The following is a 23,304-nucleotide window of genomic DNA, read 5'->3' on the forward strand; positions in this document are numbered from 1 at the left end:
ACTTATTTTCTTTGTTCTAATGGAGTGGACAACAACAAACATTGATTGAATTGAATGAAAGGAATTTTACAAAGTAACAAAAAAGTATACAGATGCAACATTTTATTCCAAATATCACAGCAGATTTCAATTGTTTTACATATGGCTTGCTTTAAGTATCCTATTAAGTCTCATTGACCTTAAACAAGAGCACACAACCTTTGTTGCAAAATAATAATTTTGTTCACACACTGTACATTGTTAAATTGACAAGAGGAAAACAGATAAATTATTATTTACATTCTGCATTCTTGAACTACCTTAACCACTAATTAAATTTAAATCATTGCCAGTTTTATAATTTCCAAGATTATTAACTGATTCATTCACTGCTGCACAATTACTGAACAGAAGCTGGGAGAACTGGTGGTAATTATTAGCTCACCAAGCTTTCTTTCAATACCTGGTTTTTCAAAGAAACAGAGTTGTATGCTGAGGATGTACCGCTGAGGCTTTATAAGGCGTTAATCAGACTGCATTTGGAATATTTTGAGCAATTTGGGGCACCATATCCATGGAAAGATGCGATGGCCCTGGAGAAGGTCCAGAGGAGGTTCACAAGAATGATCCTGGGAATGAAAGACTTAACGTATGAGGAGCATTTGATGTCTCAGGCCTGTTCTCGATGGAGTTCAGAAGGGTGAGGAGGGATCTCATTGAAACATGTTGAATATTGAAAGGCCTGGATAGAGTTGACATCAAGAGGATATTTCCATTAGTAGGAGAGTCTAGGATCCAAGGGCACAGTCTCAGAATAAAGGGACATTCTTTTAAAACTGAGATGAGGAGGAATTTTTTCAGCCAGAGGGTGGTGAATCTGTGGAATTCATTGCCACAGGGGGCGGTGGAGACCAAGTCATTGGGCAGAGATTGATAGGTTCTTGATTGGTGAAGTGGTTACAGGGAGAAGGCAGGAGAATAGGGTTGGAAAAAAAAAGCCATGATTGGTAGGCGGAGCAGACTTGATTGGTTGAATGGCCTCATTCTGCTCCTATATCTTATGGTCTTATGGTATAAAACAGAAACTATGGTGGCCCCATGAATGAACCCACTGTTAATTACCCAATACTGTAATTTTACCTTCAGTTTTCTGTTCCATTTTTCCACTCTCAAGTAAAGTGATTCAGACACCTGCTCCTATCTCCACCATATGTTGCCAGCAGTTCTTGCAAGGATCTCTAGACTGTGATTAAGAACAGGAACTTATAGCCTGTTCTCATCCTCATAAATTGGGGTGCTGCAGCTAACTGCCACTTTATGAGTTCATCACAGAATTCAATATCTTAAGCCATAAATATCAATTTCTTGGGCAATCCCGGGTTCACTTGAGCTTTATTGTTTTACTAGGACTCAAGTTTCACTGTAATGACGTGATCTTTCCAACACTACATATTATTTGGGAAGGGCAACAACAGGTATAAAGACCAGCACCAACTCTGGAAGAATCAATTACCTTTAGTTAAAAACAGCATAAATTCACCTGACACTTACCAAGGAGACCAGGAGAGGGCATTTGTTACAAATTATTATTATTTGCTTCCAAATAGGAAGGAAATGATATTAACAAATTCAAAACAATGGCTGATAAAAACTAGCCCACCACTACTACTGGCTCTGCACTTTGCCAGGCTCCTTCTCAAGTCAATACCACCTCTGCAAAAAGACGCTGGTGCAAAGGGCAGGCACTTCTAATGATTGGAGTTAAAATTCATTTAAGCGTAAAATGAGAGATTTTCACTACATAATATCCGATCTAAAACAGTGAACAGTAACGCTAGATCTAAATAGTAAATCAGTTCCATACTCAACACTGATTTCCTTTGCCCTGCCATGGATGCAAAAAGTAATGATAGAATAGAACACGACAGGTAGTGGGTTATGGCCACCTCAAGTCTGCAGTGGCTCAAGAAAACAACCCAGTTAGCCATGCTCATCTGTTTTTTTTCCGTGTCCCAGAAATTCAGAAATTTTGTTATGCTTCAAGTACCTTAACCAATTGTCTTTTGAAAGATGTGAATGACTTTATTTCCACCAAACTTGGCAGCACATTTCATATCCTCTGCTTTAGATTCTTTTGCAAAACATCTTAATGCAGGTCAAGATTTAGCTAGAGAACAAAGCATTTTTGTAATAAGATCTGAACAGCAAAGGGACTGCGTGTTAAATGTGCCAGCTGTGGCTTCATGGGTGTCATACGTATCTCCACTGCAGTTGGATTCAAGTCCACTGCAGAAACAAAAGCACAAACTTTGGGCTCGCATATCAATGCAGACCTGAAGGAGTTTTGTACTGTCTAAAGCTTCTTCTTTACTCACCACTAACTCTTTCAACCTTTCCACTTTATCTGCTTTGACATACTGCTCGTTCGATGTCCAATCCTGGATGAACTGAAATTTCTCCAACTTCAGTATTAAAACCGTTACCTTCACTCCATGCCACAATCTCCATATTTTTAGCCACCAGCTACTTCCTTCCATCTGGCCATTGTCTGAGGCTGAATCAGGTTGTTCCAGATCATTGGGTCCCATTTCACTTGGATTGGCCTCCAATCATCAAAATAACAGCTCTTATGCCGTCTGCCTATTTCCCCTACATAAATTGCTCAACTCCAATCCCATTTTGGCTCATTTGTTGGCTTCTCTGCTTTTGATCTAAACTAGATTATTCCAGTACTAAATGGGTCCATTTGCTCATTCCAGTCTAGTAATGCTTTAGTACTAATATATTCATCTTCACTCTTAAAGGCCTGTATGGTCTTGCCTTTCCTCATTTCTGTGACTATCCCGAGACCTGTAACTCTCCAGAACATCAGTGCTTCTTCAAATCTGGTTTCTCGGATAGTCCATTTTTAATTTTCAGCGCCAGGGGTTGAAACTCTGGAATTCCTAAGGCTCTATGGCTGTCTACCTCCCTATTTAAGATCTCAGTATTAAGTTATGCTTGATAAAAATCCTATGAAGAACCTGAAGATGTTTTACCACTTTATGAACAGATCCATTGTTGAGAGGTTGGCTTTTCTTGCCCCAGAGGTGTTCCCATGGCACCATTTTGAAATCTCAATACTGTGGCCTATATTTTCTCTTCAATGACACGAAAACAGATGGCCTAGTCATCATCAGATTTCAGTCTGTGGCTCCTTAGTGCATGCAAATATACTTGTGTGTTTCCTACATTTCAACGGTGACTACCCTTTAATATTTTATTGGCTGTAAACACTTGGCTGTTAATGACAAATCCAATCATCTTAAGGAGTAAAATGATTTAAATCTTGATCCAAATGACTACATGCAGTGAAGCATCTCAAAGAAGAAACTGGATTTGAATCTGCTTTAATACATAACACAACAGCAATCAGTGAAAGAAAGTGTCTTGGCTGTTCAAAGATTTCCCAGACTGTAGCAATTCAAGGCAACATCTTCTCTAACTAGGTGCAGCAGCAAATTCTGGTCTTGCTGGAATTGACAATATTGTGAGAGTTAATTTTTTAAAAGCTAAAACACAGGGATAGTGTCGGAAAAGGCAGTCAGATCTTGGGGGAACATAATCTTCCAATATCCTTTGAACGTGTACTCCCGGATTTCCAGCAGATCCATCTACTTATAAATAACTTCATTACTGCAATGACATTTACAATATATTTCTAACTTTAATTCTTCTTAAGAGGTTGGGCAATGAAAAGGAATACCAAACCATGGATCCACCTTTCATGGATAACAAGTGCAGCCAATAGTTCTGTTGTCACTATTGATAGTTATTCTTGACCACTTGTTTTGTTTTAAATTAATCCCATTAGCAACCATGTCTGTCTTGCACTATCAACTCAGCACTTAATTACTCAACCCAAATATATACCTCTCCCTTGTTCTTTTTTCCCTTTCTCACCCTGGCTTGGTACTTGCTTGGAACTGATTCTCTTCCAGAGATATGCTCTGATCTGCTGAATATTTCTAGCTTTCCCTATTTTAACTTTAGAATAAATGGTGGCCTCTTCTTGCACTTCTACCTCATGCTGATGTCATGTGCAAACTTCTGTTTTTATTAACAAGTCTGCTTCTACCAGAGTATTAATGTGCTCGAAAGGCAGAATGCGGCATGATATTAATGCACCACCTGCTGGTAGAAATACAGCTACTCAACTAATTTTCCTGCTCCAAACTCAAAATTTTCATTTTTTTTGTCAACATCAGAGATGGGTTTTATTTAATGTCTTGTGCTGGCAAGTTGTGAAATATCAATAGTTGGTGTATGGCCAGAGCCAGGATTGGTATCCTGGGCCATATAGGTTTTTTTTGAGAGTTACCATGTTGGTTCTTCACAAATACGTAAAATTACAGCTACCTAGCATATTACTTCTATGCATGTGACTTCCGAAGTCCTATAATTGCCCGTGTTTTGGCAGGTAACTGAAGTAACAACTATGATTATATATGGCTGGTATTGCTGTCAGAGCCAGGGAATACCAAGGGTCAGGAACGTGGGCCAAACTTGTGGTCAGAACCAGAAGTATGGGTTTTTGTGCTGACAACTCTGCTGTTTGTTTCTTCAGTGGTAGCCAGGAGCTACCAGTTCCAATGGATGGGGAGAAATAATCAAGCCTTATCATTTTCTTCTTGCAAGGGTGAACTAAATCAAAAACAAATAAAGCGCATTTTGACAAGCTGAAACTCAGACAGAAGTTGTTATATCCATGAATGGGATGACCACTGTACGTCATTGCAGCCTTTGTGTCATCACCAGGGGCCTTAGAGGAACTGGCGTTTTGTTTTGTTATGACAAGATGATCTGTATCACTTACGGATAATTATGATTTAGTATAATTCACAAACATAGAGACCTCTCATCAAATCCCATACAGACACACAGGTGCACGGAGTGAGAATCTTTACCGATAAGTTCAACTTTACTCCAATAAACAATGCACATGCTTGAGATTTTTTCCAATATCAACTCCAAGGCTTATTTCTATAATTCTAGTCAAGTAAACTCATCCCTTTAAGAGCATCCTTTAGCCTTCAAGCTAAAGTTAAACCAAGGGGCTTCCAACTGTGGAAATCCAAAGTACTAATAAAAACTGATGATCATGTTTTAAGACAGAACAATTAAGAAAAATATTAGAGCTATGGCACTGAAACAGGCATCTTGCATAAATATTTCAACTGAAGACAGAAATCAAAATAAAAGCAATATTTATAAATAATTTACATAACTGAAGAAAATGTGAGCGCACTATTCCAAATAAGGGGAAATACAGGTGACCCCCTACATTACGGCCATTCAGGTAACAGAAATTTGCCCTTTCAGAATTCACAAATCACAACCAGAAATTTGAGATATGGAATAAAATTAGCTCTTACAGAATTTATGCAAAAAGAAAGTAAATAAATAAACATTTTTTTTCAGCTCGTTTCTTGATGTATATACAGATGATATGGCTTTACATTACAGAAAACCGTGATGCAGACCTTTTTCTAAGAATGCAGCCACCTGTCCCCCCCCCAACCCTGTTATGCAGGGGTCACCATGATTAGCAGAGAAAGGATGTATTATGCCAATATGTGAGATTAATTAAGGACAGAAAAAAGGCATAAGGAATATTTAAATAAGAAAGAAAGAAACATGGAAATAAAGCCACTTCATGCTCTGTACACTTCATGAAAGTAATATTACTGCTACAGTAGGTGGAATGCAGAATGTCTAAAATGACGGATTCACAGGTTAAGTTATGAAGCTATTGCATTGATTTGGTTTGTATTTTCTGGAATTGAGAATGTTGAATGGTGAAAGAAGAAAAGCAAGAAAATACTTAGATTGCTATTGCACTTATATTGCACTTGCATTTGGCATGCTTGCCTTCATTGGTCAGGCAATGAAGGCAAGCATGCCAAATGCAAGTGCAATAGCAACGCCCTGACACATTGAGTACAAGAGCTGGGACATCACATTACAGTTGTGAGACCACACTTGTATTGCGTGCAATTCCAGTCACCTAGCTATAGGAAAGATGCCATTAAGCTGGAAAGGGTGGAGAAAAGATTCACAAGGATGTTACTAGGACTTGGGGGGCTTGAGTTGTAAGGAGAGACTGGATAGCCCAAGGCTACTTTCCTTGAAGCATAGGAAGCTGAGGTGTGACCTTATATAGGTTTATAAAATCATGAGAGGCATAGATAAGCTGAGTGGTCACAGTCTTTTTCCCAGGGTGAGGAATCTAAAACTGCAGGGCATAGGTTTAAGGTGAGAAGGCAAAGACTTAAAAGGGACCTGAGGGGCAATTTTTTCCACACGGTGGGTGGTGGGTATATGGAATGAGCTGCCAGAGGAAGTGGTTGAGGCAGATAAAATTACAATGTTTAAAAGACACCTGGACAGGTGTAAGGATAGAAAATGTTTCGGAGAATATGAGTCAAACGCTGGCAAAAGGGACTAGCTCAGGAAGGATCCTTTATCAGCTTGGACGAATTGGGCTGAAGAAATTGTATAACTCCGTGACTTTTTACCCTTCAGGATGTCCCATAGCAGCAAGAGTAGTCACTCTTGAGATAATTTGGGTATGACAAACTTCCATAAACGGTTCTGTGATAATTGTCTTGTAATCAATTTTAGTGATGTTGATAGAGGGATAAATAAATCCTTCTTCAAAGTAGTGCATGATATCTCTTACATCCACCTGAGAGAAAAAGAGGGCTCTGTTTTAACAATTCATGTGAAAGACAGCTCCTCCATCAATGCAGCCTAGACTTGAACCCACAATTTTCTGATTCAGGCAAGAGTGTTACCAACTGAGCCACAGCAAACAAAGAGCAGCCGAAATGAGACACACAAGTTCCAACACTGTTGCAACATATCCAAGGCAGGATATGCTCGCGAATACGGCATTGGAATCCACCCAAATGGTCAAAAGTTCAAAATTCATCATTGAAGGTGTGAAATTGAATATTAAATGACAAGAAAAAAACTTGAATTATTTAGTATCACTAGAAACTGGCCATAAGTGTTTCCAGATTGTCGCAAGGACCCAAATGGTTCAGTAATGTGCTTTAATAATGAACTCCAATCACTCTTAGTACCTCTGGCAAACACATATCTCCAGTTCCACAGTGGACACCACATCATACAGCCTTGCTATTGTGTATGCAGCCCAAGAATCCAGTCGCACCTCAATGCTAGAAGGTTAGTGTGCTGGGAATAGTTACATTAACAATTCCTGCATTTGAAGCCAAATGGAACCTTATTAAGAAAGTCTATTTTTTCATCAAAACTCTTCTTTGAAATGTGAACACTAATTTCTCTGATCTGAATGCTCAATGCTCACCCAAGGTACCCACCAGAGATACAATAATATTTTTCATCAATTGTGAAATATAGCTCAGTTATCCCCAGATTCCTTGGTGCTAACAATGATTTATTGAACATATTTATCCAAAATTACCATGTGCATTCATCCCTTTGTCAGATTCAAAGGGTAATGAAGATTAAAACTCATGGCACTGTTACACAACTGAGTAATTAAATACCTTTTCTAAGAAAGCATTCAAAAACTGTAGAGTAGTACTAAAGGCTCAATGGTGCTGACTGAACAAGACAAACTTATAACATTGCCACAATTCTTTCCAAAACATCCAACAGATGTTTCAGTTCAAACTCTGCATCTGAAAAGTCTCAACTATTTTGAATACCTGCTTGGGGGTCCCATTTCCTTCCAAACATATCTTGGGTCCAATAATCTGTAAAGAGAGAGAATAACTGTGTCACAAAATGTGGCTTTACAGCAGTGGTTTCCACAAGGCAACATCAAGAATGTTTCAGGCTCAAGTCTGTAAATGCAAAGCAATTTATACTAGAGCTGTATTTATTCTTGCAACTAAACAAAAAAAAACTTGAATATACATATCTTTAACAGAATAAGACATCCCAAAGCACCCTTTGAGCTGATGCAGTGGTAGACTGGGATGATTTTACATAAGTGGAATTATGTAGTATTGACAGCACACAGATATATCACCCACCCTCATCTCAGGATCAAACATTGCAAACAATCCTGTTTTAGATTGTTTCCTGGAGAATTAAATCAGAGCCTTGGTAACAGAATATGTGGCAGGGACCAGGCTTTCGTTTCTGCAGTATTTGGTTGGAAGGACATTTTTGCTCCTCCAGTAGCAGGTACTAGAAAAAAAAATTCAACCCATTTAGGTATTTGCACTGAAGTTAAAGAAAATGTTAAAGAAGAGCTGGCTGCTGTCAGTAAACCCATGGAAATTGATGCTGTGTTTGGTAACTAGTGAAGTGCTAAAAATAGATTTTTGGTAACGGTGCTTACATGGAAGAGAAACAAAACATTGCAGCTGATCCTCCAACTATGATTGCATACAAAAGAAAGGAACCATCCAAGTACACTCCCACATAGCTAAATGATTATGCAAAAGCCCTGGGAAGAGGATGATGTGGTCATTTGTGTCAGAAACTACTAATAGGTAACAGTAAGCCTCATCAACTCTGATTTTAAAAACTAAAACAAGTGACAAAATGTGAGAGACTTGACTGCCTTGCTGAAGGAAATTAGCAGTGCAATGCTTACCTCAATAGAAGTTGTGAATTTTAAAACCCAGGAGGCATAAAGCACAAAAGCAGGGAGGTCATGTTGAATCTTTATAAAACACTGGTTAGGTCACAACTGGGATTTTCAGCCTAATTCTGTCACGAACTTTAAGAATGATATGGTAGGCCTAATGAGGAACCATGCAGAAGTGTTTTCAGTATTGCCTTCATTGACAAGTGTCTCCCAAAATATAGAAAACTGTCCACGTTTTCCATGGTTTCATCATCATGGACCTTTGTTATCAGAGGACACTGGTCGTTGTACAACGGAGGCAGGTTGGTAGAGGCCATTAGCTTTGCTGATGTTAATAAGACACTTCACATGCTTCAGAGAACAATCAACATTGACTTTGGGCTTGGGCTCTGAATGAGCTTATGTGCAACCATGGCCTGCATGTTGCAGCTCAATGGCTTAGATTAGGGTGATCTTTTTGGAATGGAGGAAGTGCAAGTTCAACAACTCCCCATCCTTCCTTCAACTCCCCATCCTCCCTACAGCTCCACTCCAGTGGGAAGATAGTCAAATGGGGAGAAAATTTGAGAAAAGTGCCAAGGCAATGACACAGCCTTGCTTGATATCAGTCTGCACTAAGACTGGGTCTGTTGTGGACCTGTTGATTAAAAGCATGGCTTGTATGTCATCATGAAGCTTTCAATGAAGGCAGACACTGATAATGAAATTCACCATTAGCTTTAGTGCACCAGCACAGACTTCAGCTGCCTGAGAAAAGGGTGTTTGAAGATCCAAGACCTCAAAACTGTAAAAAAAAATTCATAGTCTAATAGGCAGCAGTGATTCCTGCTCACCCGTACACTTCTGAGTCTTGGATTACCTCAAAGCACTGGAGAGATACCACGAATGCAGTCTCTGCAAAATCCTTCAAATCCACTGGTTTTTACATTAAATATTGTAACATGAATATTATATCAATAACCAAATCCACAGGCAGGCTAAACAAACCAAAGTCTGTGCCCACTTCCAGGTTGACATCCCCAGCACTGAGGATGCAATTACACTCAGTCAGCTGCAAGGTGGCTTGGATGCCTGACACCAGACTCTGCAAAAATAGATTTTCTATTCCAAGCTCCATCACAAGAAGAGGTTACCAGGTGGACAAAGAAAAACAAAAATCCAAGGATCTTCTTGAAACCTTCTTGAAAAAGCATAATATCCGTTCTGACTCATGAAATCCTTGGACAAAGGCTGCTCAAAGAGGAGGTGAATTTGGGATGGTATAGGGAACTGCAGGTCCATTCGTTGGACCACACAGAACCCCAGAATAAATGGAAGTAATGCACCAGCTACAAAGCTATCCACCTGCCCACCCTGTCAAAACTGGGTTAGAAACATAATGCTTGATGTAGAGAGATTGCCTGAAAGAATGTTTTCAATACACAGAATACACACTGTACAGTCGTGGAGCCCTTTGATCATTATTTTCCTTATAAGGAAATGAGCCTTAGAAGATGGTTCTCCATATAGCCCCAAAGTAACAGCAATCTAGTTTCATGAAATAAATGTTAAAGTTTAATGGCCCTCACATTAGCATGCACACTGAGCATAGGAAGAAACAAATTAGAAAACACAAATTACTGGAAATCTGATATCTGCCTAAATGGAACTGCCTTTGCGTCAACTAAGCTTCCTGAATAACAGGAAAACAAGAACATTTAGCCTTGGAGACTTGCAGGAAGAAAAACAATTCCAACAGCTGAAGCTTGCCAGAGGCCAGCTGAAGCATAATTAAAATGGTTAAGTCTGCAGCTGAACTTGCAGAGGCAGGGATTGAAACAAGCAACATCACAGAGCAAAATAAAAGAAGGAGAAACAGAGTTATGGACAGTACAACAATGCCAACATTTCTATAAGGACTTTAATACAAACAATTATTTCAAGGCACCAAATGAAAGAATAATGGACACATAGCCAAAGGACTTCTCAAGAGGAAACACTGAATATTTCTGGCCTACAACTGGTTTATCCATCCATCACCAGAACTGGCCTCGTCAAATCCTCTGCCAAATTTGTGTATATTGTCAGGGTTATCCAGGTAAACAAAAACAATCCCTGTCAGCAAAAAACAACATATATTCAGATGATCTTTTGAGAATGTTTTTTTCAAATTACAAGTTTGATAAAAATACACTTTAAAGAAATATATGGAAATAGAAATTATTTCCACAACCTGCATCAAATTTAGGCTCTTTTCACCCTACCAATAAAACATGTGTGCAAAGCGAAAATGACTTGATCGATCTGAAGATACAAAAGACCTGGGTAGTAGAAGTAATTGGTCAGAATTAGTGAATTAACTTACATTTATACAATAACTTTCACATATGTAGGAAGGATCAAACGCTTTGCAGCCAATGAAATACTTCTGCAAAATAGCCACCACTGTTGTATTTTCTCAGTTTGGCTTTTCAGAATTCCATTTACAAATTATGCAAAATGATTGCCAATCACAAAAGAGTTTGCAGAGAGAATGAAAGAAAATGATTCTTATATTAATTACTGCATCAATAATACATTATTAATAATCAGTAAACTAATAAACAAAGACTTGTAAAAGTAGGTGTAGAAGGCAAGAGCAAAGGGTGGAGTTAGATAGGAAAAAAAGCTGAACAAATGGACTCTGTCATGGATAAATTTATCTGCAAGATTATGTATAGGAAATAGTTCCTGTAGGCAAGGGAGTACCAAGCAAGTTTTAAATGCTTTAAATATTGTTCAAGCATTTGGAACTTTATCCAAATTTCTGTAATGAAATGAAACGAAATAAACAGGCAAGAAAAATTCATTCAATTTTTTCTGGTCAACAATTACAATCTCACTTACACAATGGTCACAAAACAGGACAGATGCATAAAACATGAAAAATTATTACAAAAACAATTAATATAATTTTTACTGAGAATGCTACACTTCCACAGAAAATATGATGCTAATGGCACAGAGGGCTCAAATAGTTTGTAATTAAAGCCACTATAACATTAAATCGGACTCGTGCGCATTTAAAAAGTCAATGCATTGAACACAGGTGCCAAGTAGCCATCTGAAAAACTGATGTTTGCACTACTGGAATCATACTGGTCTTGATCTGACTGCAAAATCCTGAGATACTCATTTCCCTGCAGAAGCTGCAGAGAATCATCATAACTGCAATGTCTTTGCTGTGTTGTGCAGAGAAGGATTTCAGTCCTCAAGAGACCTCTGCATTAACGCCACAAATCAAATGCATACAAGGCCACCACGGTGCTGTGGGAAAACAGAGGAAGGGGGGATGGTGGAGGGTGTAATGCGGCTGCCCTCCTTCGCGCAACCTAGAATCTGTAGTCCTACCACCCAACATACTGAAGACCCACACTCAATGATTCAGTATATTCATTAATACAGAGGATCAACCCTGGTTGCAATGAAAAGGGAGAAGACAGGGAGCAGCATAGGTAAAAATGAGATGCTAACCTGAAGACGCTGCAACATAGGACCACATGCACGCTTAACAGCAAAAAACAGCATGCAGAGCGAAATGATCTCACAAATAAGGGGTCAGATTGAAGCTCAGCAGCCTGCCAGATCTAATGGAAAGTTGAACAGCTGATGGGAGGAGGCAGCTCCAAGGACGTTCCCATTGTCAACTGTGGCAGAGTATATGGGTGTTAAAGATAAGGCTGTAGCATTCACAATCATGTTCAGCCAGTGTTGAGTGCATGATCCCTCTCAGCTTCCTCCTCAGATCCCCACCATTAAAGAAACCAGTCTCCAGTCAATTTAATTCATTTCATATAATATCAGACACTAGCAGAAGGCACTGGATACTGCCAGATATCATCCCAGCTGCAGTATTGAGGGCCTAGCTCTAGGATCAGCCATGCCTCCAGCTGAGCAGTCCAAACACAGTCACAACAATGGCATATACCCGATCACATATCCTGTTCACAGAAAGTAGGAGACTAAATATCGCTCAGTCTACTGTCAATCATCAACAAAGTGATGAAAGGCAACACTGACAGTGCTGTCAAGCAGCACTTCCTTACTAATAACCTGCTCAGCTATATCCACTCGGCTCCAGAGGACATAGTCTTAGTCCAAACATGGACCAAAAAGCTGAATTCCAGAAATGAGGTGAGAGTGCCTGCCCTTGACATCAAGGCAGTATTTGACTGCATGTGGCATAAAGGAGCTCTGGAAAAACTGAAGTCAATAGGAATCAAAGGGGAAATCAGTCTAATGGCTGGAGTCAAACGATGGCTGTGCTTATTAGAAGTCAATTATTCCAGGCCCATGACATCTTTGCAGTAGTTGCTCAGGACAATCTTTTAGGCCCAACCAACTTCATCAATGAGCTTCCTGTCACTGCAAGGTCAGATGTGGAGATGTTTGATGGTGAATGAACAACGTTCAATTTCAATTTCTCAGCAAAGGAAGCATTCCATGCCTGCATGCAGCAACCTTGATAAGTGATGAGTATCATTCACAAAAGTGTCAGACAATGAACACCTCCAGCAAGAGAGAGAGTCTAACTACTTACCCTTTACATTCAATATATTACCAAGTTCCCCACCATCAACATCCTGGGGTCACCATAGACCTGCATTTAAACTGGACCAGTGACATAAAAATTGTGGCTTCAAGAGCAGGTCAGAGACTAGGTACCTCTTATACACCACAACCTTTCCACCATCCAGAAGACATGCCAGAAGTGTACTTAAATACTCTTCAATTGTCTGGGTAGGTACAGCCCAAAAGACACTCAAGCAACTAATGTAGATAAGCATATGGAGGAATTTAAAATAGAGGGATATGTGTGAGGAATGGGTTAGATAGTCTTAGGCGTGGTTTAAAGGTCAGCACAACATGGTGGGCCGAAGGGCCTGTAATGTGCTGTATTGTTCTATGGTTCTAACTCCCTACCATTCAGGACAAAGCACCTGCTTTTTGGTATTCCATGCACCACCCTAAATATTTATTTTCCCTAGTACATGCAGTGTGTACTAGCTACAAAATGCAGTTACTCACTTAGGGTTCTCTCGTACCACCTACCAAACTCAACTTTTACCACCAAGGGCTACAGGAACATGGGGACACCACTACCTACATATTCCCCTTCAGGATGCACACCATCTAATTTGGAAATATATCATTGTTCTTTCATCATAACAGGGTCTAAATCCTGGAACACTCTCCCTAATAGCACTGAAGGGGTACTTTGAATTAGGAATGGACATAAAGGAGGTCAAAGGTGCACTGCCAAAAGTATGCCATCACAGAAGCTCATCTGGATGCTGCACAGAAGTTAGATGCACCAGCGCAGGTCCGGACCGAAAATTCCCAGTCCAATTCTGTGAAAGTCATGATTTTTTTTTGATTGAGTGTTCTCAGTTCTCATATTTACTGAATTATCACACTGTGTCCCTCTTTTCTGTCAGTAGGTGGCACTGCCTCATACAGTTACAATCTCATTGGGAAATGCTTGCAGTCCCGAAAAACCAGCAATCAAAGGTTTTATTTTCACCAAACGTTTGGACCAGTGCTTGTTCTGGTCTACCCACATAATCACATTATATTTCATGCAGGATACACAAATGATAAGTCTGAAGATATCGCACACATCAGTGGTGAGCTCAGCAGTTCACCACCAGCAAAAAGGTTTTGGCCCAATACTTTAGAGAAAGCCTCATCAGCAGAATTCTACTGTGATATTTAGAATCAAGACTAATTTCCTTTCAAATCTGAAAGTCACACAAAAATAATACAATTGAGCTTCTGTTCCACATTGTCATAGAAAGGCATCAGTAGAAATATAAATCATTTTGTACATTAACATAATTCTAAGAATAACTCACCACAATCCTTTGACAATAACTGCATTTGAAAATCATTGTAAAATATAAGATACATCATCATTTCTTACATGTAAGTGCCAAACACAAGACACAATGAAGTTATTACTATTAGTTTTTCAAACCAAATTGATCACTAGCATTTCACTGCCTGTTCAAAGTTTTAGGGAAACATGTCTTAAAATCAAATGGATGCATTTATGAAAATGTAGTTATGGTAGTTTTGCAATTAATAAATTGAATGAATGATTCCATTTTTACATTAGGATTCAGAGACAGGATATTAACTTGGGATGGCTTCTCTTATCATTCCTATAAAGTTATGGCCTGAGTTCTCCAAGGATCTATCCTAAGCACCCTTCTATTTGTCAAATGTTTGCTACCCCTCAATAATATCATTTGAAGACAGAAACTTAGGTTCCACATGCACACTGATAATATTCCACTACCTCTATCAAATACTTCTGTGAACTCTTCCACTGTCTCAGCTTTGTCATCCTGTGTTCATGACATCCAAAATTAGATCAGAAGAAATTTCCAAACATGGAACAGTTTGATGCCAATACTGTTGCAAAAAACTTGGTGCTTAGATATTTATCCAGTTGAGGGAGTTTATTATAATTAGTAATATAGATTATTGAATGTATATATTCAATAATCTGATGCCCTTGGAATCTTGGTGAGTTGGACCGACAGATTTTCCAGACTATTGAGCATTGCTGCTACAAATACCCAAACATACTTCTACTTCACTCTATTTTAAAAAGATGTTGCATGGCAGTATAATAAATCTTCCAGTGAACCAGCTGTTTGAAGGGAACAGGAAACATACAAGCATCCCAGACCCAGTTCCAGCCACAAACCTACCCATATTCACGACCAGTGCTGTTCCAGGCCTCAAGCCAGCTCCAGCTGCACACCAGTCCTCTGGCCCTAGTCATACACCCCATTTGCACTCTGGACCCCCAGCTCACATTCCAGACTAATAAATACACCTGATGCTGGACCATCAGGATTTCTGAATATTCAGTTATGGATCAGAGTTTTACTACATCCCCAAATGGCCTGTAACCTCCTATAAACAAAACTCACCAAAGGTCAGCTACAAAAAAACAAAAAAAGTATTTTATAACACTTGATTTGCTACAGATCAGGGAACAAGGATTGGTCTCATCACTGCTACGCCAGCAAAATCCAGATTTGTAATTTTGCCCCAGATCAATTGCAGGCTCTGATAACATTGTTGTTTAAGTTTAACTAATGCAATCCTTTACGTTTACAAACAGCAAAGCCAATGAACGAGATTAGTGTCCACAACAACAGGTCAAGGCAAATACTGTAGGGAATATTCACTCTGGGTTTTAAGAGAAATCAGGCTGAGCTGCACAAATTGTCTTCAGAATTTACAGGCACTTCTACCAGTTTAAGAAAATCCCAGGACCATGAGAGCTGAAAATGACTCCATTTCTAGAGGAACAGAGGAAGGAAATCTTGAAGATGCAGTTATACTTCCCCTGGTGATCAATGTCCAAGTTAAGTGGTTACAATGAAAACCACTCCCAAGTCTCCATGAGGTAATCCCATCATTAGAAACCTTCAACCTCCAAATGAGAACCACAATACAGCCCCACTTGGATGTACCAGGTCTGAACCTCTGGAAGCCTATTTATTTATTTAAAATAAATCTGTTATTGCATTTACAGGCCCTGGAAATCTTCTTATATATTTCATAATAATAGATACTGGGAGCTATAGGAAGGGAGGAACATTAAACAATTATTGGAAGTATTAAGTAAATTAAAGGTGCTAAAACCTGACAAGTTCCCTGGATCTGACAGCCAGCATCCTAGGACCTTAAAGGAAATGGGTGCACAGATAGTGCTCGTTTTGGTTGTAATCTACCAAAATTCCCTCAATTCTGGACTGGTACAGAGGAGTAGGAAACCGCACATGTGCCACTATTTAAGAAAGGAGGAAGACAGAAAGCAAGAAAGTAAAGGCCAGTTAACCTAACATTTGTCATTGGAAAAATGCTGCAATCATTATTAAGGAGGTAACAACAAGACATTTAGAGTCATCATGATTTTTTTTAAGGAAAACACTGTTTGACAAATTTGTTAAGAGTTTTTCGAGGAAGAAACAAACAGGGTGGATAAAAAGGAGGACCATAAGATGTAGGGTGTTTGGATTTCCAAAAAGGCATTTGAGATAAGGTGCCACATGAAAAGTAACGTCACAAGAGAGCATAGGGTTTTGGCCATTATAGCCACTTCCCTGTTCTTAACACCAACATAAAATGAGTGTGGGAATAAATAATTATTTTTGGTTTGGCAATCAGTAACTCATGGGCTGCCATAGGGGTTAGTGCTCGGGCTCAACTATTTATAATCTATATTGATGACTTAGATAAAGGGACAGAGTGTACTGTAGTCGAAACTGCCAGTCATGGGTGGATGAGCAAGTAGTGAGGATATAAAGAGGCATAAAGGGATATAGAGGCTGCCCCCAGGTAAAAATCACTTGATATGGTAATCAGACCTCCACAGTATTGTAATGAAAGGCATCAAAAGCACATAAGACTGATAAGAACAATTACCAAAAGTGGAGAGAGATAGAAACGAGCTCTGCCATTTGTAGGTTGGACTTTTGAATGTAATAACATTATGGGAGCTCGGTCGTATGCCATGGGTGTCCACAAATTGAATGTTCTTAATCCAGGGTCAGCCTGTAGAGAAGCTGAGTGATAAAGAAGTTGGAAGCTGAAGTATCATGTGGAAAAGTGAGGCTATACACCATAGAAGAACGAATGAAAAGCAAATTATTAGTTAAGTTGAAACTACAAAAGTGTTGTGGTACAAAGGGATCTGGGTGTCCTAGCACATGAAACACATAGCCTGAGTACATAAATACAGCCAGTAATTAGGAAGGCAAATGGAATCTTGGCCTTTACTTCAAGTGGTATTAACTAAAAAAAAGTGGGGAGATTCTGATGCAGCTTTACAGGGCACTGATAAGACCACACACAAAGCACTTTGTACTGTTTTGGCCTCCACATTTAAGGAAGTATGTGCTTGCATTGGAGTTAGTGCAGAGGAGATTGATTCTTGGGATAAAAGGGCTGCTATATGAAGAAAGTCAGGCAGGCTGGAGAGAGATCAAGCAGGGAAGTGGCATTGAGGCCAAGACTGGATCAGCCATGATCTTACTGAATAGCAGAGGGGCTGAATGGCCTACTTCTGCTTCCTATGTTCTTATTAAAAGTTGAACAGAATGGAATAAAACTCACTGGAGCATAAAAGAATGAGTGGTGATCTTTCAAGATTTTGAAGGGGATTAATAGAGTGGATGCTGAGTGGATGTTTCCCCTGCTGGGGATGTCTCTAACTAGGGAGTACAGTTTCACAACAGGAGTTGCCCATTTCAGACATGGGTGAGGAGGAATTTCTTCTCTCAGAGGGTGGTGAAGCTTTGAAATGCTCTACCTCAGAGAACTATGAAGGAAGAGTAGTTGAATATCTTTAAATTGAAGACTGATAGACACAAACTGCAAGGGAATATGGGATTTGGGAGACAGCAGAGAAATGATGTTAAATCCAACATGGGATTAGCTATGGTCTCGTTGAGTGGCCTACTCTTGCTCCTGGATCTTATGTCCTTATAATCTTGAATGATTTCCTTTGTTTAAGATATAATTTTGAATCTCTTTGCTCTTTATCTGTATGATCACTGTGCTCTAATGGCAACTGTCCTTATTGCATTACAAAGAATCATCAGATTGGTTCCTTTGATGGGTTGGGGGAGGACAGGGGACTGCATGAAGAGAGATTAATCAGTTTGAAAGAATGACCTCTTTGAACCATATAGTATTCTTGCAAGGTTTGACAGAGTAGATACAGGGATGATAGCTCCACTGTTAGGGCTGTTTTAGAACCAGTGGTCACAGACTCACAAGAGGTCAGTTAATCAGTACTGATATGAGAAGACAAAAGTTACTGCAGATGCTGGAATTTCGAATGAGAGTATTTTTTTCATCCAATGGATAGTCAGTCTATAGAGTTCTCTACTCAAGACATCATGGGCTGAAAGGCCGGTTCCTGTGCTGTACTGTTCTGTGCTCTAAGAGAGATGTGCAGGTTCAGTTGTTCTGTATATACAAGGAAGAGATCTACATTAAGGGAATCAAAGAACATCTGATAAGTACACCAAAGTAACGCAGAGGTACTTTTATCTACCAATGACCTCTCGGTGTTCTTAATCTGCGAAAACACCTGGATCCATAACACAAGTATTTGGTAATTTTAACACTGTGTATTACTGAAACCATGCACATCTTCAATCTGGAAACAATTTTCTACTTAGAATATTGTTTTTCTTGTGCAAGGTAAACTTCTGGAAATTGTGAACTTCTCCCAGCCCAGAAATTGCTTGGTTTACTGGAGGGATGGGTGTGGCATCACTACCTTTTCTGTTAATTCCAATGCCAAATTCATCATAAATGTTTGAGTTGTCACTTCATATTTGGGGATCAGTTACAACAAATGATAAATTCTACTTTATGCTTCATAACAAAGACCGTTGCAATCACAACACATAAATCTATTGGATCATGTCAAATAAGATCAGAGAGATTTAAGTTCTGTTCTTATTACATCTTCAACAATGGAAATCAGTCAAGCAATACACATGTTTTAATCATATACAAAAGGTGTGCAAACAGAACAAATCATTGGATTTACAGATTATTTGGCAGAAACACTTTTGGATACTTCATTTGGAATCTGGAATCATCATACATCTCCCACCAGGTTATTACTATGCAATTAGAACTCAAATTCATCAACTCATGAACTAAATTTGCCCAGAGACTCAGACCCCAGACTAAGAATCTTCATTTTTTTTTTAAAAATTCTTGCTGATCATGAACAGAGTTTCAGAATATTTTTACACATTTTTCAAATTGCTGATAACAAACATCCTAATTGTCAAATTTAAGTTTTCTCAACAATACAAGAGTTCTGATCTTCCTACATATCCAGGTCTCAAAATTCAAACAGAACACACCACAAACAAATGCAGCTGAAACTTGGATGAATTGCCTGAGGTTTAAAAACTAGTTAAATGTGTGTCCAGGCAAGTTTTCTCCTGCAATGTGTAGGTGGCCTTACAAGAAAGGGGGCAACACTCGACCTCCTCTTGAGAAACGAGGTTGTGCAAGTGACTGAAGAATCAGTGGAGGAGCACTTTGGGACCAGTGACCATAATTCTATTAGTTTTAAAATAGATATTGAAACAAGATAGGACTGGTCAAGTCCTAAAGTGGGACAGGGCTAATTTTGATGGCATTAGACCGGAATTTGTAAAGGTCGATTAGGAAAGGCTGTTAGCAGGTAAAGGGACATCTAGCAAGTGAAAAGCGTTTAAAAGTGAGACAGGGAGTTCAGGGTCGGCATGTTCCTGTTAGAGTGTAGGACCAGCCTGGCAGGATTAGAGAACCCTGGCTGAGAAGGGATATTGACATTCGAGTCAGGAAAAAAAGAGGCATGTCAGGCATAGGTAGCTGTGACCAAGTGAGTTGCTTAAGTACTTGGCGTGTAGGAGTACACTTAAGGAAATCAAGTGCGCAAAAGGGGGACATGAGATATCTTCGGCAGATAAGGTAAAGGAGAATCCCAAGAGATTCTATAAGTATATTAAGAGCAAAAGGGTAATTCAGAAGAGAATAGGTCACTTTATAGATTAGTGTGGTCGTCTATGTGTGGAGCTACAGGAGATGGGCAAGGTCTTAAATATTAACTTCTTGTCTGTATTTACCAAGGAGAAGTTCATGGAAGCTAGGGAATTCATGGAAGATGTTCTGAAACATTACAAAAGAGGTGTTGATGGTCTTGAGGCACATAAAGTGTATAAATCTCTGGGGCCTGACCAGTGTATCATAGAACATTGTGGGAAGCAAAGGAAGAAATTGCTAGGGCCTGAGGAGAAATTTTTCTATCTTCCTTGGCCATGGGTGAGGTACCAGAAGACTGGAGTGTCTAATGTTGTGCCTTTATATACAAAAGGACTGCAAGAATAAGCTAGAGAATGACAGACTGTTGAGCTTAACATCAGTGGTGGGAAAGTTACTGAAGGGGATTCTTAGAGACAGGATCTGCATTTGGAAAGGCAAAGACTAATTAGGAATAGTCAGCATGTTTTTGTGTGTGGGAAGTAGCATCTCATGAATTTTATTGAGTTTGTTTTTTTAAAAAGAGGTTACTAAAAGGATTGACGAGGCAGGGCAGTAGACATTGTCTACATGGACTTTAGCAAAGATTATGACAAGGTCCCACATGGTAGACAGATCCAGAAGGTGACATCACATACAGGGTCAGCTTGCCAATTGGATAGAAAATTGGTTTGGTGGAAGGAGTCAGAGGGTGGTAGTGGGGGCTGGTTTTTCAGATTGGAAGCCTGTGACGAGTGGTGTGCCACAGGGTTCAGTGCCTGGTCCACTGTGGCTTGTCATATACGTTAACTATTTGGATGAGAATGCTGGTGGCATGGTTAGTAAGTTTGCAGATGGCACCAAAATTAGTGGAGTGGTGGACAATGACGAAGCTTGTCTAAGGCCACAACAGGATCTAGATCAACTGGGAAAGTGGGCAAAACAATGGAAGATGGAATTTAAATCAGACAAATGTAAAGTGATGCATTTTGGGAAGTTAAACCAGGACAGGACATGCACAGTGAATGACAGGACTCTGGGGACTGTTGTAGGACAGAGAGACCTAGGAGTATAAGAACATAGTTCCCTGAAAGTGGCGGCACAGGTAGAAAAGGGGTGAAAAAGGCATATGGCACGCTTGCCTTCATCGGACAGGGCATTGCATACAAGAATTGGGGTGTAATGTACAAGACGATGGTGAGACCACACCTAGAACACTTTGGGCAGTTCTGGTCACCATATTATAGGAAGGATGTGATTAAGCTAGAGAGAATACAGAAAAGGTTTGCAAGGACTGGAGAGCTTGAGTCATAAGGAGAGACTGGACAGGCTTGGTCTGTTTTCTCTGGAGCAAAGGAGGCTGAGAGGCAACCTTATAGAGGTGTATAAAATCATGAGGGACATAGATGGATGTCAGTCTTTTTCCCCAGGTTGGGCAGTCGAAAACTAGAGGGCTTAGGTTTAAGATGAGAGGAGAAAGATTTAAAGGGGACTCAGGGGAAAGATTTTCACATAGTGTGGTGGGCATATGGAATGACCTGCCAGAGGAAGCGTAGAGGTGGATACAATTACAACATATGAAAGACATTTGGACAGGTACATAGATAGGAAAGGTTTAGAGGGATATGGACCAAATGCAGGCAAATGGGACTTGCTCAGGAAGGCGGTAACATAGACTTGTGGGCCAAAGGGCCTGTTTCCATGCTGCATAACTCTGTGACTCTGCCATAAAACTATCAAAAATTCTACTTCCACTGCCCCTTGAGGAAGAACATTCCAAAGACTCTTGACCCACTCAGGGAAAAAAAAAGCTTTCCCTTATCTGTACCTTTATAAAAGCAACTTCTTATTTTAAGCAGTTGTGCTACACTCTCTCATGAAAGTAAACGGTCTCTCCACATCTGCTGTCAAGACACCTCATTTTGAGTTTTCGATTCCTCATATTTTATGTGCATACATCTTGGTTATTGCAATGGGGAGGGGAAAAAACTGGAAAAGTATGTATTTTGTTTAATGATTTCCAGGAAACCTTCAGGAGCTTACTGTTAACCTCACCAAGATCAATATAATTCTTACATTACAGTTAAATTAATTTACGATAAAACTATCAATTCTAGAAATTCATTTAAGTTCAGAAATCAAATACCTCTTTATTTTCAATTCAGTGTGCACAATAAAGTAAATGATACGCATAATGGGTCAAGTATTTCAAAAGGAAAACAGATAATAAGATGTCCTTCAGTGAAGAGTCTGCTTGGGTCCATATAGTCCAATACAATGAAAGATCAGATAAAAGTCATTCAGTTTTTGTTTGTTCTGGCATGATAGGATGACTGTCAAATTTGGTCCCACTTTCCAGCTTTTTCCTCCTGTGATCTTGCATATTTGTTCTCTACACTGAAGTTCCTTTATGAAACATGTGCCCTTGGCATCAATGACTTAGGGACAAAAGCAAGGTATGCAAAACCATTGTACTTTATCAACCCTACAACAAACATTGTTGCGTGTCAATTGCTTGTCTCTGTGGATTAAATAAAACTAGCATAACAGGTACCAAACCTACTCATTCACATGCATTTAAAACAGAAAAGTACATAACTCTTTCCAGGTAGGCCAAGTGGAGAAAGCACAACCCAGCTAGACCACTAAAGCTAGGGGAACAAGGTGAATAAGCTCATAAACGGAGCAGCTGCAAAAGTGAATATACACATACAAAAATTGTGAATATGATATATAGTATTTTGTTTAAATGAAGACTAAACAGTTTAAAATTACACAAAGGCTTAGTGAGGACTTCATTCTACCTTCTCTCCAAACAAAAAGGATCTCTGGTTTTCCTTATTTCCCTATATTTGTCTCATGTTGCGATATCTTTAAGCACCCTCAATGTACAGTAATGTCCTGAGGTCTTCACAAGATCATCAGCAGATAAAATTTGACAACCAGCCACCTGAGATGATATTAGGGCAAAGGTCAAACAGGTAGGTTTTTTTTTCCCCTCAGTGTCTTAAAGTAAGGAACAGGTTTAGGGAGGGAATTCTAGAGCTTAGATTCTGGAAGCTGAAAGCACTGCCAACAATGCTGAAGCAATTAAAATCATGGAAGCTCAAATGGCCCGAATT

At 39.4% G+C, this 23,304-nt stretch overlaps 1 protein-coding gene across 1 annotated transcript in view; it reads right to left on the reverse strand.

The window, feature by feature from the left end:
- The window catches only part of LOC127568661 (double-stranded RNA-specific editase 1-like), a 235,057-nt gene that overhangs the window by 143,743 nt on the left and 68,010 nt on the right, over positions 1 to 23,304 (reverse strand). Inside the window, 1 exon segment of the mRNA XM_052012664.1 lies at positions 7,716 to 7,763. Coding sequence (XP_051868624.1) covers positions 7,716 to 7,763 — 48 coding nt within the window.

This window comes from Pristis pectinata, chromosome 1, assembly GCF_009764475.1.
Source record: "Pristis pectinata isolate sPriPec2 chromosome 1, sPriPec2.1.pri, whole genome shotgun sequence".
Taxonomy (NCBI): Eukaryota; Metazoa; Chordata; class Chondrichthyes; order Rhinopristiformes; family Pristidae; genus Pristis; species Pristis pectinata.